The 12,434-nt window shown below is 39.5% G+C and overlaps 1 protein-coding gene across 4 annotated transcripts in view; it reads right to left on the bottom strand.

The window, feature by feature from the left end:
- The window catches only part of LOC105466268 (RNA binding region (RNP1, RRM) containing 3), a 37,462-nt gene extending 29,516 nt beyond the window's left edge, over window positions 1-7,946 (bottom strand). For 2 of the 4 annotated variants that reach the window (XR_011608651.1, XM_011715284.2), the window contains exons 1-3: window positions 7,831-7,945; window positions 7,383-7,578; window positions 5,908-5,955 (exon numbers count right to left, since the gene is read on the bottom strand). Coding sequence is in view for 3 of the 4 variants with exons in the window: in XM_011715284.2 (XP_011713586.2) it covers window positions 5,908-5,955; window positions 7,383-7,574 (240 nt within the window). In the remaining variant the exon portion in view is untranslated. Of the gene's footprint in view, window positions 1-5,907; window positions 5,956-7,382; window positions 7,579-7,830 lie in introns of all 4 variants that reach the window. The other 2 variants (XM_071070824.1, XM_071070803.1) reach the window with 1 other exon arrangement.
- Window positions 7,947-12,434: the final 4,488 nt, after the last annotated feature.

Raw genomic sequence — 12,434 nt, forward strand, 5'->3', positions numbered from 1 at the left:
ATAACTGAGGAAAATAAAAATCTGGCTAAATTCCACTTTATGCCAGCTCTGCTTATACCCAGACAGCTGAAAATGGCTAGAAAACAAACAAACAAATTTCCCTGGCCTTACTTTCAATTTATAACAGCACCACAAATAGAAGGGGGACCTTTAATGATACCACAAAATTACTTATTACAATCGTAGTCTATTTGTCCCATCTATAAGAGAATATTTTGTACTTTCTCCTTGTTCCTTAACCTCACAATATTTTTCTTGCATTCCGTTAGCCTAGCACCTGGTTTCCTATTTTGAGACAACTGAAGTGATGACATGAGAATATCAGATTTCCACTATAACTCCCCATCTACCAGCATATGCATGCCAAAATTCTATGTTCTATCTGTTATAATCTATTAACTATCCACATTCCTATCTAAATCCAGCTGCCTGACTTATATACTAAATTCCATCCTCTCATCTACTCAAGGGTCTTTATTTAGCTATGCTCTGGAAATGTGTGTGGTGGGGGGTGTGGGGGGTACTCTTATTTAAACTGTTAATTTTCTGTCCTCTATTGGATTATCCATATCAGTATGAAAACATGCTCCTATTTCTCCCATCCTAAATTTGCATTATTAGTTTTGCAGTAAAACTCTGTAGAAGTTATATAAACCCTCTATCTACAACTCCTCTCTGCCTATTCAGTTTCAAACCTATTTCAATCAGGTTAATGCTTTAATAAGTTTAATGAGACTGCTTATCATAGACAACAAATTTTGTATTGTTAGGCTAATGATCAACTCCTAGTCTTCACTTGAATGCATTTAACATAGTTAATCACTTCTTCCTTGATACATGTCATTCACTTGGCTTCAAGACTTCATACGTTCTTATAATTTTCTTCCTAGCTCACTGGTTTCTACTCCTCTATCTCTTTGACTTGTGCCTTCTCTCACATTCTTAAAGTTGGAATGCTCCAGAGTTCTCGTCCTGGTCTTCCTCTCTATCTCAACATATTATCTTGGTGATTTAATCCAGCATCTGAAGTTTAAATCTATATGCTAATGATTCACTAATTTATAATTTCAGCGCAGACTTCTGTCCTGAAGTCAAGAAACACATATTCAAATAATGGATAGTGCCCCATAGGTTTCTAACAAACGTTTCAAAATCAACATTTCAGAAGCTAAACCGCTTAATCTCTCCCCCAGCCAAAAATGTGCTCCACCAGGAGCCATCTCTGTTTCAGATGATGGCAAGTCCATTCTTCCAGTTATTCAGGTCAAAAATCTTGTAATCATCCTTAATGTTTCTTTCCCACATTCCATATCCAAGCCATTAAGAAATCCTGTTTGCCTATACCATAAGGCCAAAGTCATCAAAACAGCATGGTAGTGGTATAAAAATAGGCACATAGACCAATGGAACAGAATAGAGAACCCAGAAATAAACCCAAATACTTACAGGAAACTGATCTTCCACAAGGCAAACAAAAACATAAAGTGGGGAAAAGACACCTTATTCAACAAATGGTGCGGGGATCATTGGCAAGCCGCATGTAGAAGAATGAAACTAGATCCTCATCTCTCACCTTATACAAAAATCAGCTCAAGATGGATCAAGGACTTAAATCTAAGACCTGAAACCACAAAAATTCTAGAAGACAACATCGGAAAAACCCTTCTAGACATTGGCTTAGGCAAAGACGTCATGACCAAGAACCCACAAGCAAATGCAACAGAAACAAAGATAAACAGAGGGAACTTAATTAAACTAAAAAGCTTCTGCACAGCGAAAGAAACAATCAACAAACAGACAACCCACAGAGTGGGAGAAAATATTTGCAATCTATACATCCAAAAAAAGACTAATATCCAGAATCTACAAGGAATCCAAATGAATCAGCAAGAAAAAAAACAAGCCCATGGACTAAGGACATGAATAAACAATTCTCAAAATAAGACATACAAATGGCCGGCAAACATGAAAAAATGCTCAGCATCACTAATGATCAGGGAAACGCAAATCAAAATCATGAAGAAATACCTCCTTACTCCTGCAATAATGGTCATAATGAAAAAATCAAGACATAATAGATGTTGGCAGAAATGTGGTGAAAGGGACTTCCACACTGCTGGTGAGAATGTACACTAGTACAGTAAGTATGAAAAATAGTGTGGAGATTCCTTAAAGAACTAAAAGTAGACCTACCATTTGATCCAGCTACTGAGTATCTACCCAGAGGACAATAAGTCATTATACAAAAAAGATAGTTGCACATGCATGTTTATAGCAGCACAATTTGCAACTGCAAAAATATGGAACCAGCCCAAATGTCCATCAATCAATGAGTGTATAAAGAAGTTGTGAGATATAGATATATAGAGAGATATATGTATATAGATATATATAGACATATATAGATATATATAGATACAGATAGATATAGATATAAATATGAAACATGGAATATTACTCAGCTATAAAAAGGAACAAAATAATGGCATTTGTAGCAACCTAGATGGAATGGGAGACCATTATTAGACCATTATTCTAAGTGAAGTAACTCAGGAATGGAAAACTAAACATCGTATGTTCTCACTCCTAAGCAGGAGCTAAGCTATGAGGACCCAAAGGCATAAGAATGATACAATGGACTTTGGGGACTCAGGGGAAAGTGTGGGGGGTGGGGGTGAGGGATAAAAGACTTCACAATGAGCACAGTGTATATTGCTTAGGTGACAGGTACATCAAAATCTCAGAAATCATGACTAAAGAACTTATGTAACTAAACACCACCTGTTCCCCCAAAACCTACTGGAATAAATACAATAAGAAATCCTTGCTTCTATCTTCGAACTATATAAAGAATCTAATCACCGCTAACCACTACCATTGTGGTCAAGGCAACCATCAATTCTGGACTGAATTACCACAACATTTTAATGGATTTCCTTGTTTCTACCCTCCCTTCAGTATAGTCACAACAGAGAAAGCAATCCTTTGAAATATGTCAGATCAGGTCACCCCCTTGTTCCAATGGCTCCCTATTTTACTGACAGTAATCTAAATTCCTTACTATAATCTACATAATATAGATTCTATGACTTCTCTGACTTCAAATCCAATGCTCACTCCCACCCCTACTCCCACAGATCACTCCCACTATGTATGCTCCAGTCATAGTGGTTTCCTTGAACAACATGACAGGCGTGGTTACATCCTAGAGCCCCTGATCCAGCTGTTCCTCTAATTCAAACATACTTCTCCCAGAAATTTCATTAGCTAACTCCCTTCGTATCCTTCAAATTGTTGTTCAAATATAACCCTAACTACAGCCTGACCTCTCCCCACTTAGCACTCCTGATCTTATTGCTCTACTTGTCCTTTTTCCATAGCATTTATCGTCTTCTAAAATATTAAAGGTTATTTTCTGTCTCCCCTTTTGAGACTACAAACTATAATCATCTTTGTTTTTGTTCACATATAATTCCAAAACCTAAAACAGCATCTAGCACATAGTAGGCACTTAATATTTTGCAACACATGAAACTACAAGCCTTAACCAGGGACCGGTTTTGTGTAAGACAATTTTTCCACAGGCCAGGGTAGGGGGTGGGGAGATAGTTTCAAGATGAAACTGATTCACCTCGGACCATAAGACATTAGTCAGATTCTCATTGAGAGTGCAACCTAGATCTCTTGCATGTGCAGATCACAACAGTGGCCAAGGCACTGCTGATCTGATTGGAGGTGGAGCTCAGGCAGCCATGGGGACAGGCTGTGAATAGAGATAAAGTTTCCTCAGCCTGCTAGTCACCTCCTGCTGTGCGGCCCAGCTTCTAACAGGGAGTGGCTGGGTACCAGGCTGTGTCTGGGTACCAGTCCGTGTCCCGGGGTTTGAGGATCCCTGCCTTATATCATCATACAAAGTTAGTTTTAAAATGTTTCAATAATTTTCAAGACCCTAAACGAATGTTAGACCTCTTCATTATCAGTGAAACTTGATTATATGAAATGAAGGTCATCTAACCTGACTTACTCCAACTTTCTTCCTCTCAAAATGGGTATAAATTCTTATTCTCAAAGATTTATAGCTTTTCACTTTTAATGTTAACTCCTCCTACCTAACTTGGCTACTTACTCTATTCTTGAACATTTCTCCCTTTGTTTTCTTAATCTATCACTTTCCAATAAGGCCAAATGTTCACTAGCCTAAAAGCCCTATCAATACTGCCATTAACCTCTTACTGCTTCCTTTCACTACAAACATTTCCAAAGACAATGACTGGCTCCATGTGCTCTCCTCCAAGTTATTTTTGACCCTAAAACAATGTGTTTTTCATTCCCATATTTTATTTATAATGTATTATGCTACATTTTTAAAAAGACTTTTTTTCTGAAAAAAAAATTACCTATCATTATAAAAGTACATATTAACATAACATGAAAGCCCTCTGTAATCCTACTCTCAGAGAAAGATGTTTTTAACATTTTGGTGTATAGTTCTGTCATATTTTTTTCCTGTGCATATGCTAACATGTATACCATTAGTTTCAAAAAATCTGAGGTTACATTATAGATAATGTTTCACAACTTTATTCATGTACTCTATCTGGGCTATCATTCTCTATTAACACTTACCACTTGATATCATTCTCAGACAGCTACAGTCCAGTATATGGACATAATGTGATTTAAGGCTTCCCTTCCTTTTACCAATGAAAATTTGGGTCATTTCTATTGTTTCATGGCAAAAAGACTTTAATAGAGGTGCTCATTCCTCATTTTGCATCATCACAGGATTTCATCTTCTTAAAACACACTTCGCTTTGCATCAGTGATAATTTCCTTTCTAGTTCTCCTACTTTAACTGCTCCTTCCCATTCTTCTCTCCTAGCTTATTATCCTTTGGGCAATCATATCTATTTACATGGCTGAAGAATCTTTCCATTCTTCACCTTGCCTCAGCTCTAGACTGATATTTTTAAATATTTCCACAAAAGTAGCCCAGGGACCCCTCCAAGTTAACAGATGACATGTGAATTCATCATATACTTTTGCAAAATTCTCTGGATCCTCATGTCAGCTAATATAACAACCCAAATAACTCAATCCTCAATCCAAATATCCTGAACCCGTCTCTCTCAACCCCTATATTATAAAACCTACAAACTCAATCTCTATTAAGTATATATCTACTTCCCCCTTTATCTTCTTATTGTCTTCTTCAGATAGTTATTCTTGCCTTGGCCATTATAACAGCCTTCCATTTGGTCTCCTACCTGTAATAATTCTGCGCATCCAATCCATCCATGATACGAGCTATACCAGATATCTTTCACAGGCCTGATTATATTATGAGCCAGCTCAAAAGTATCAAGTGCACACCTACTAAACCAAACTCAATACCTCTCTCCCAGACTCCATCTATTTTTCAAGTCCCACTTCCATCTCAACCCTTAGCTCCTGCTCCACTTATAACCTGCAATGACTTCCAGCTTTATTTGGTGTTCCCCAAGCCCCGAAGGCCCATCTCACCTTGTTTCCTGTTGAAAAAATCCAATTATCATTAGACTTCTAGCTAAAAGATCACTTCCTTTGTGAATGATTCCCTGGCATTTTAAAGAAATGTATATTCTCCTTTTAACACTTGAAACATCTTATCTTGTAACAGTCACAGAGATATTTATCAATCTAAATCATTTAGAAATTATTTTAATTACATATGCAGTTTTGGTTTACAGATAATCTACGAAAGGACTGGGCAATATCTGCCAACTAACAAATCAAATGTAGTCTGTTGGGGAAACTGTTGCAATACAAATGCTTTTGCTTCTTAAAAACCACAGTTTAACATTATCTGAACCAAGACTGGATAAGAGGATACTTTTGACAACTTTAATAGTCAAGAAAAAGTCATACCTTTATAGCTGCTTTTTCATTAGGGAATGTGGCAAAAGCTGTATGTTTCTGAAATAGAGTTAAGGTACAAATTACTTCCAATATAATTTCAGTTTCTCATAAAGAAATCTGACATTTTACCAGTGGAGTAATGTGACATGTTAATAATACATGGGAAAGTATGAAAAGTCAAAACCATTTAATTGATCACTAATTTCAGTCCAGGGGTTTTCAACATTTTTTGAGGCAGACTTGAGATGAAAGCTATGCAATCTCTATCATATAAAGACACACGTCTTACACATGCAAATAGTTCAAAAGACCAAAAGTTTAAAGACCTCTTCTACACAGAGGGTCACTTCTAACCAATTAAAAATTTATTTCTTTTATTTATGACAGACCTAAAGATTTTAAACTTTCCTCTATACATAACAATGCACAGTTTAAAAACATTCACCAACAGAGAAATCGTTCTTCAAGGTGCATATATCCTTTGTGTTTTATCTTTGTAATAATGTTCAATGGGAGAAGCATATTTTTAAACGTAAATTATAAAGATTTTAAAAACCATCAGAAAAGAAACACAAGTCAACAGTAAAAGAAACACTATCTTAAGGAAGAGCTCTGGTCAATGCTTATTAAAAGTTACTTCAGTAATTATATTGCACATTCTAATTTTGTCTAATCTGATCCACGATGACCTAACGTACTTAAATTGAGCCATAATTTTTTTTTTTTTTCGAATTTGAGGGTATAAATGACACTTAAACTGATCAGAATTGGCCTTTCTTATAATTCAGTAACTCTCAGCATGGGCTGCACATTAACATTAAAATCACCTGAGGAAACTTTTAAACCACTGATGTCTTGCCCCATCGCTATTCCTATTTTAATGAAGAGAAATCAAAACATCTTTGAATATAAAGCAAAACAAAGTAATTGTGTAAATTCCTACGTAGGTATTTTTAACAGTCCTAAAAAATTGTTCCCTAAAAGATGCCATCGGGAAATTTTTATGAAAAGTCTCTTTTTCTAGTTGAAATTCTGCATTTAATTTACTCAAGTCACCAATGCAGCTTCTCTATTTTGATGAACGATTTAACATTGGCTTATAAATGAACTAGGACTTTTAAAAATCCCTTGATGCACATTTGTAAGAATACGCTGAGTCCAGAAGCAATAACCCCAAATTCAAAAAAGTTGTGAGGCTCTCAGGATGGATCTGAAAACTCAATATAACTAAGCTAATTTCCATTCTTCTGCTTTGTCGTTCACGATTGCCCTTTTCTGCAGTGCTATGACTAATACAGACTCAAGCCGATTAAAACTCCACTTCGCAGAGCAGATATTCTGATACAAAAGAGGTAGGATGGGGGAGCTCCCATTACACAAGTGCATCTTCCCCACTCGTTTCCGCCTTACTCCTGTCAACGCTCCCCCTCCCCGGTCGCTTGCCAAAGGCCTTCCCGGGAGACTCCGGCGGGGCGCGCCCTTACCAGTCTCCCCTTATCTGACAGGACGCGCACGGACTGCGCCCCGAAGTACTTCAGCAAGTCCTCTTTCTCCTCAGCGGTAAGCTCAGCCGGCAGGTGCCTGACCAGAAGGGTTCGGTCGCCCCGAGGCGGGGAAAGCGAGGAGGAGCTCGTGCATCCCCTTGATATCGCAAGCGGCTGCTCGGGAGCTGCCATTTTCCTTGGAAAAGCAAAACAGAAATCGTGGGAAGAAGTCTCAGTCAAAATAGCAGCATCAACACAAGCTGGGATATTTTTTCCGCCTCGCGCTAAGGATTCTGGAAACCAGGAAATACCGAGCAGAAAGTCACCTTCTCGCGAGAACTGCGCCACGGAAACGCCGCAACCCTTCGGAGACTCTTGGGGAAGGGCGCGGTGCTAATGACAGTAAAGCAAAATGATTTAAATTCCAGGTAGCTCCGGAAAGACTTACAAGCAAAAATTGGCCCAGAGAAGTGCGAGGTACCACAAGTTGTCAATCGAAGAAGGAAACAGGAACCCCAGCCACTTGAGGAAAAGAAGCTGGACGCTCAAGGACACGAGGACTCACGACTGCGCATGTGCGGGCTGGGGGCGGGGCGGGGCGGGGCGGGGCGGGGGGGGCGGGGCGGGGGGGGCGGGGCGGGGCGGGGGGGGGCGGGGCGGGGCGGGGGGGGCGGGGCGGGGCGGGGGGGGCGGGGCGGGGGGGGCGGGGCGAGGCGAGTGCTGTCAGAAGCTGCCCGCGCGGCTGTTAATCCCTGGCCTTGGGAAAGTGAATTGGCCTGGATATCAAATAGGACAACTTGGGATGTGGAAATACCGGGTATGTTCTTAAAGTCTTTAGATGGTAAAATCTAAAGATAGCTAGTTCTTCAGTCAACTTATTAGACACCATGGGGGAGGAGAACTCAGTTTAAAGGGCAAAAAGTTGAGACTTTTTTCTTGAATCGGTAGGCATTTAGCCGAGGGATAGGCACCCGCCAGGGTTCATTTCACGGAAATGGCAGCCTCTAGGAAGAGGTCGCCTAATAAATTATAGTGTGTGTGTGTGTGTGTGTGTGTGTGTGTGTAGGTGTAGGTGTAGGTACTTTTCTCCTTATTTTACAGCTGAGGACACTGATGTACAAAGAGGTTAAGTCACACAGCTATAAAATGGAAGAACTAGGATTTGACCCTTGGTGTTCTGACTTGGGGTCTACATTCTAATCCACCGTTCTGCCTAGATTCTGAATGGAGTGAGGTGGAGATCATCCCCGGAGGGTCAGAAATGCACCCCTCACCCCATACAGAGAGGGTGTTGAGAATTCTAAAGGGAGGTTTTATTCTAGATGTAGCTGCTACAGGCTGGAGAACCAGAGTTCCTCTTACAGCTCTTTTTGTCACTTAAATAAATGTTAGAGATACAGCAGTAAGCTGTATACCAAGGATGTGCTGTCATCCAGCATTGGTTGGGGAGAAGGAGAGGGACAGATACTAATGAAAACTTAGAAGACAAACATGAGAAGAACCTTCCCCCCCAACACACCAAAATACCAGATAGGCAGAGCCAGACCATGTAGACGCTGTAGGTTTGTTAGGAGCCCTATTTATTTGAAGAACGTTTAGAAACTGACAAATTATTTAAATAGGTGTATGTTGAAGGGAGAGACTCAAAGTTGAGGTATGAAAATTTCTCTGGTTGCAACGCGAAAAATAGAAGCGGAAAGGCCAGTTGGACTACTGTAAAAGTCTGGAGAAAACACTGCCAGAAATAGTTCGGTGAAAGTGGACATGTAGAAAAGGAACTGGAATTGACATATGTTTTAGAAATAGAATTGATAGGAACTTGCAGACGAAGAACAGTAAGCAAGGATGAATTCTGGATTTTTGGCTTAAGCTCCATATTATCCATCTGTAGATGATGATGCCATTTACCGAATGTGAGAAGATTGACCAAGTGTAACTAGGTTAGAAACTGTAGTGGGACATTGGAAATAGAGGAACATATATTAAGTTTAAGGTATCTATTCAGTATCCCTGTTTCAAGTAGGAAGTTGAATGTGTATGTTTGGCATTCTTGTGAAAGGTCACCACTAGGTATGGCATCAACCTATTTAAATCCGAAGAATGACAAAGAGTATAGATAGAATAGTGCCCAGAATAGCGTTATGGGACATGCAGATGTTGAGAAGTTGAGGCGAGGAAGAACAAGACAATCAATTCCTGCCCTCTCAATGCTTACTTTCTAAAATTAAGACAGAATAAACATGTAAATAAAGTTCTTTCAGAGAATAATAAATGCTTTGGAAAAAATAGGGTAGTGGTATAGACTGATTGGAGTGGTCATGCTGTTTTAAACACTGTCCTTCACCAACTTTTTTTGTGTGTTCTTTGAGGACTTGTTTGAAGCTTCTAGCAAGGGAGCACTGCTACGCATATGCCCTTACGGAAGAATCATCCTCCTCTATGGGGGAAAGTCATCCTCCTCAGCAGAGTGTGCAGCTTTGGAAGAGACATATATGGGACAGTTAGGAAGGAAGGGGAACCCAGCTAGTTAGCCAGATAAGCCAAATCAACTATTGGGATTAGTTGGTGACAGGTACCACAGCAAAATCACCCTCACATCCTCCCTGTAACTCTTATGTTTAGTAAAATGTTCCACACATAATGCACATTCTGTAAATATCTATTCAATGAATGAATGCATGAAAGAATTCACTTTTATATTTACCACTGTCTCCTACAGTTAGGAATTACTACAGGGACTATCAGAGTTTAATGGTCATTATCTACTGTAATTCAGGTATCATGACTGAGTGGAATAGTTACATGACAGAATTTTATTATCTCTCCACTTAATTGCTTTTAGTTGTACTAAATGAAATCTACCTTATCCTTTCCATGACAATATGTCAGGTAGAGGTCATAATTTCCTAGTCACTTTCAGTTACTATCAGTACAGTTGGTTTGAGATGTCAAGTTCAAACTCCGTTAAGGTGTCTCCTCTTACCCTCCCCTCATATCAGGCTTGACCTAAAGGATTGCAGGAATATGTAGTACACTTTAATCTTTTCTGTATCTGAATGTAGGTGTGTGTGGTCGTATCTGAGAAGCACCTTTCTCATTCCCTTCTCTTTGTCTAGCCCAGAAGTTCCCAAACTTTTTCAGTTATTGGTGCCTTTATTGTCTCAGCAGTTTTTTCTAGCACCCCTTGATGCCACCTTATTTCCTATTCTACTCCGGTTTTCCAAGAAAACCACTGTGTTAGCCAGGATGGTATCATGATCCACCCACCTTGGCCTCCCAAATGTTTTATATGAGAGCAGCAGCTGAAAACCCAGCTTTTCAAAGACATGACATTCTTAAAAGGAATTAAACAGTATCTAATGTTCAAATTGAGAAACATCTCAAGCTGGTAGTTCAGGTAGTGTCTGGTAAACAGTGAGTATTGCTATGTTTCCCTCAAATATTTAAAATATCCCATAGTACCTCTATAAGGTGGCAAGGGTAGCTGGAGCACCTTAGCACAGTTTGAGAACCGTGAATTTAATTCATTTTCGGCCTTAATTTTTCTATGTTGGGGAATGGGAGGAGGGAAAAGTACTGGAGCTTGGGAGTGTCCGACTTCACTGAGCAATTGTTGATTCTTTATCTCATTCTTGTTCTCAGGGGTTCTGTGTGTTGATGGAGGTCCCCTCTAATGTGATGGTTTTCTTGGATTCATTTTCATCTTCATCTTCCTCCATGTCATTAAATACCTTCTCAGACAGAAATACCTTTTTTATTTCCTTTGGTTTGTGTCCCTAATTTTCCTCACTTGACCACGTGGCTATTTGTACTTTCCTATTACATCTTACCTTTTCCCCCCAAACTCCCTATTTTTCTACATGAAGACAGGAAAACTCCCTATTTTTCCACATGAAGACAGGAAAACCCTATCCACATGAAGATAGGGTCCTATCTCTGGCATGCTTTGGAGAACCACAGTAGGGAGAAGGGTTGATCCCAGTATTTGTCCTGGCTTCTTGCCAGAGGCATTCCCCTCACCCTCCACAGCCAAGCTTCTAAAGAGAGAGACATAATTATTCCTATTTCTTCATCTCCCATGCACTCCAAAGTGTGCTCCTACCTGACTTCTGATCCCATCAGTCCACAGGGTAGTTCTTATTAGGGTCACTAGTTACCTCCTAGTTACTAAATCCAGTAGGCCTTTTCAGTTCTCATTTTAGCTTTTCAGCAATGCTTGGCATACCTGACCACTTCTTTGTTGAGACACTATCTTCCCTTGATTTCCAAAACGCACCACTTCTCCTACTGTTCAAGCTCACTTTCTTTCCTGCTTTACTCCAGTAAATCTTTGACTCCATGCTTTCTCCTATTTCCTGTCACCTTGAATCCTTCCCTTTTTTTTTTTTTTTTTGAGACGGAGTCTTGCTCTGTCGCCCAGGCTGGAGTGCAGTGGTGTGATCTCAGCTCACTGCAAGCTCCGCCTCCCGGGTTCACTCCATTCTCCTGCCTCAGCCTCCTGAGTAGCTGGGAATACAGGTGCCCACCACCACGCCCAGCTAATTATTTATTTATTTATTTATTTATTTATTAATAGATACATGGTTTCACCGTGTTATCCAGGATGGTCTCGTCTCATGACTTCGTGATCCGCCCACCTTGGCCTCCCAAAGTGCTGGGATTATGGGCGTGAGCCACCGTGCCCAGCCCCTACTTTTATTTTTAAATGGTGACTTTGCTTCTTAATCTCATTGGGGAAAAAAATGAACCAAATAATAGAGGTTTCCCATGTCTATTAATCCTAACTGTATCTGTGAGTCTTGGTTAAGCTAACCTCTCTCTTGGGAAGTAAATCTGCTTTTCATGTACTTTACTGAGCCTTTCTCATCAGTATATACAAATATGATTATTTACCTTTTGTTTAAAAAACCAAAAGCAAATAAAATAATTTTTAAAAATTCTCTTCACTTTCTTCTTTGACTACCATTTCATTTCTTTCTGTTAATAGCAAAACTCTTGGAAATGGTGGTTTATATTCATTGTCTCCAATTTTCTTCTCCCATATTGTGTTTA

Source organism: Macaca nemestrina, chromosome 1 (assembly GCF_043159975.1).
Source record: "Macaca nemestrina isolate mMacNem1 chromosome 1, mMacNem.hap1, whole genome shotgun sequence".
Taxonomy (NCBI): Eukaryota; Metazoa; Chordata; class Mammalia; order Primates; family Cercopithecidae; genus Macaca; species Macaca nemestrina.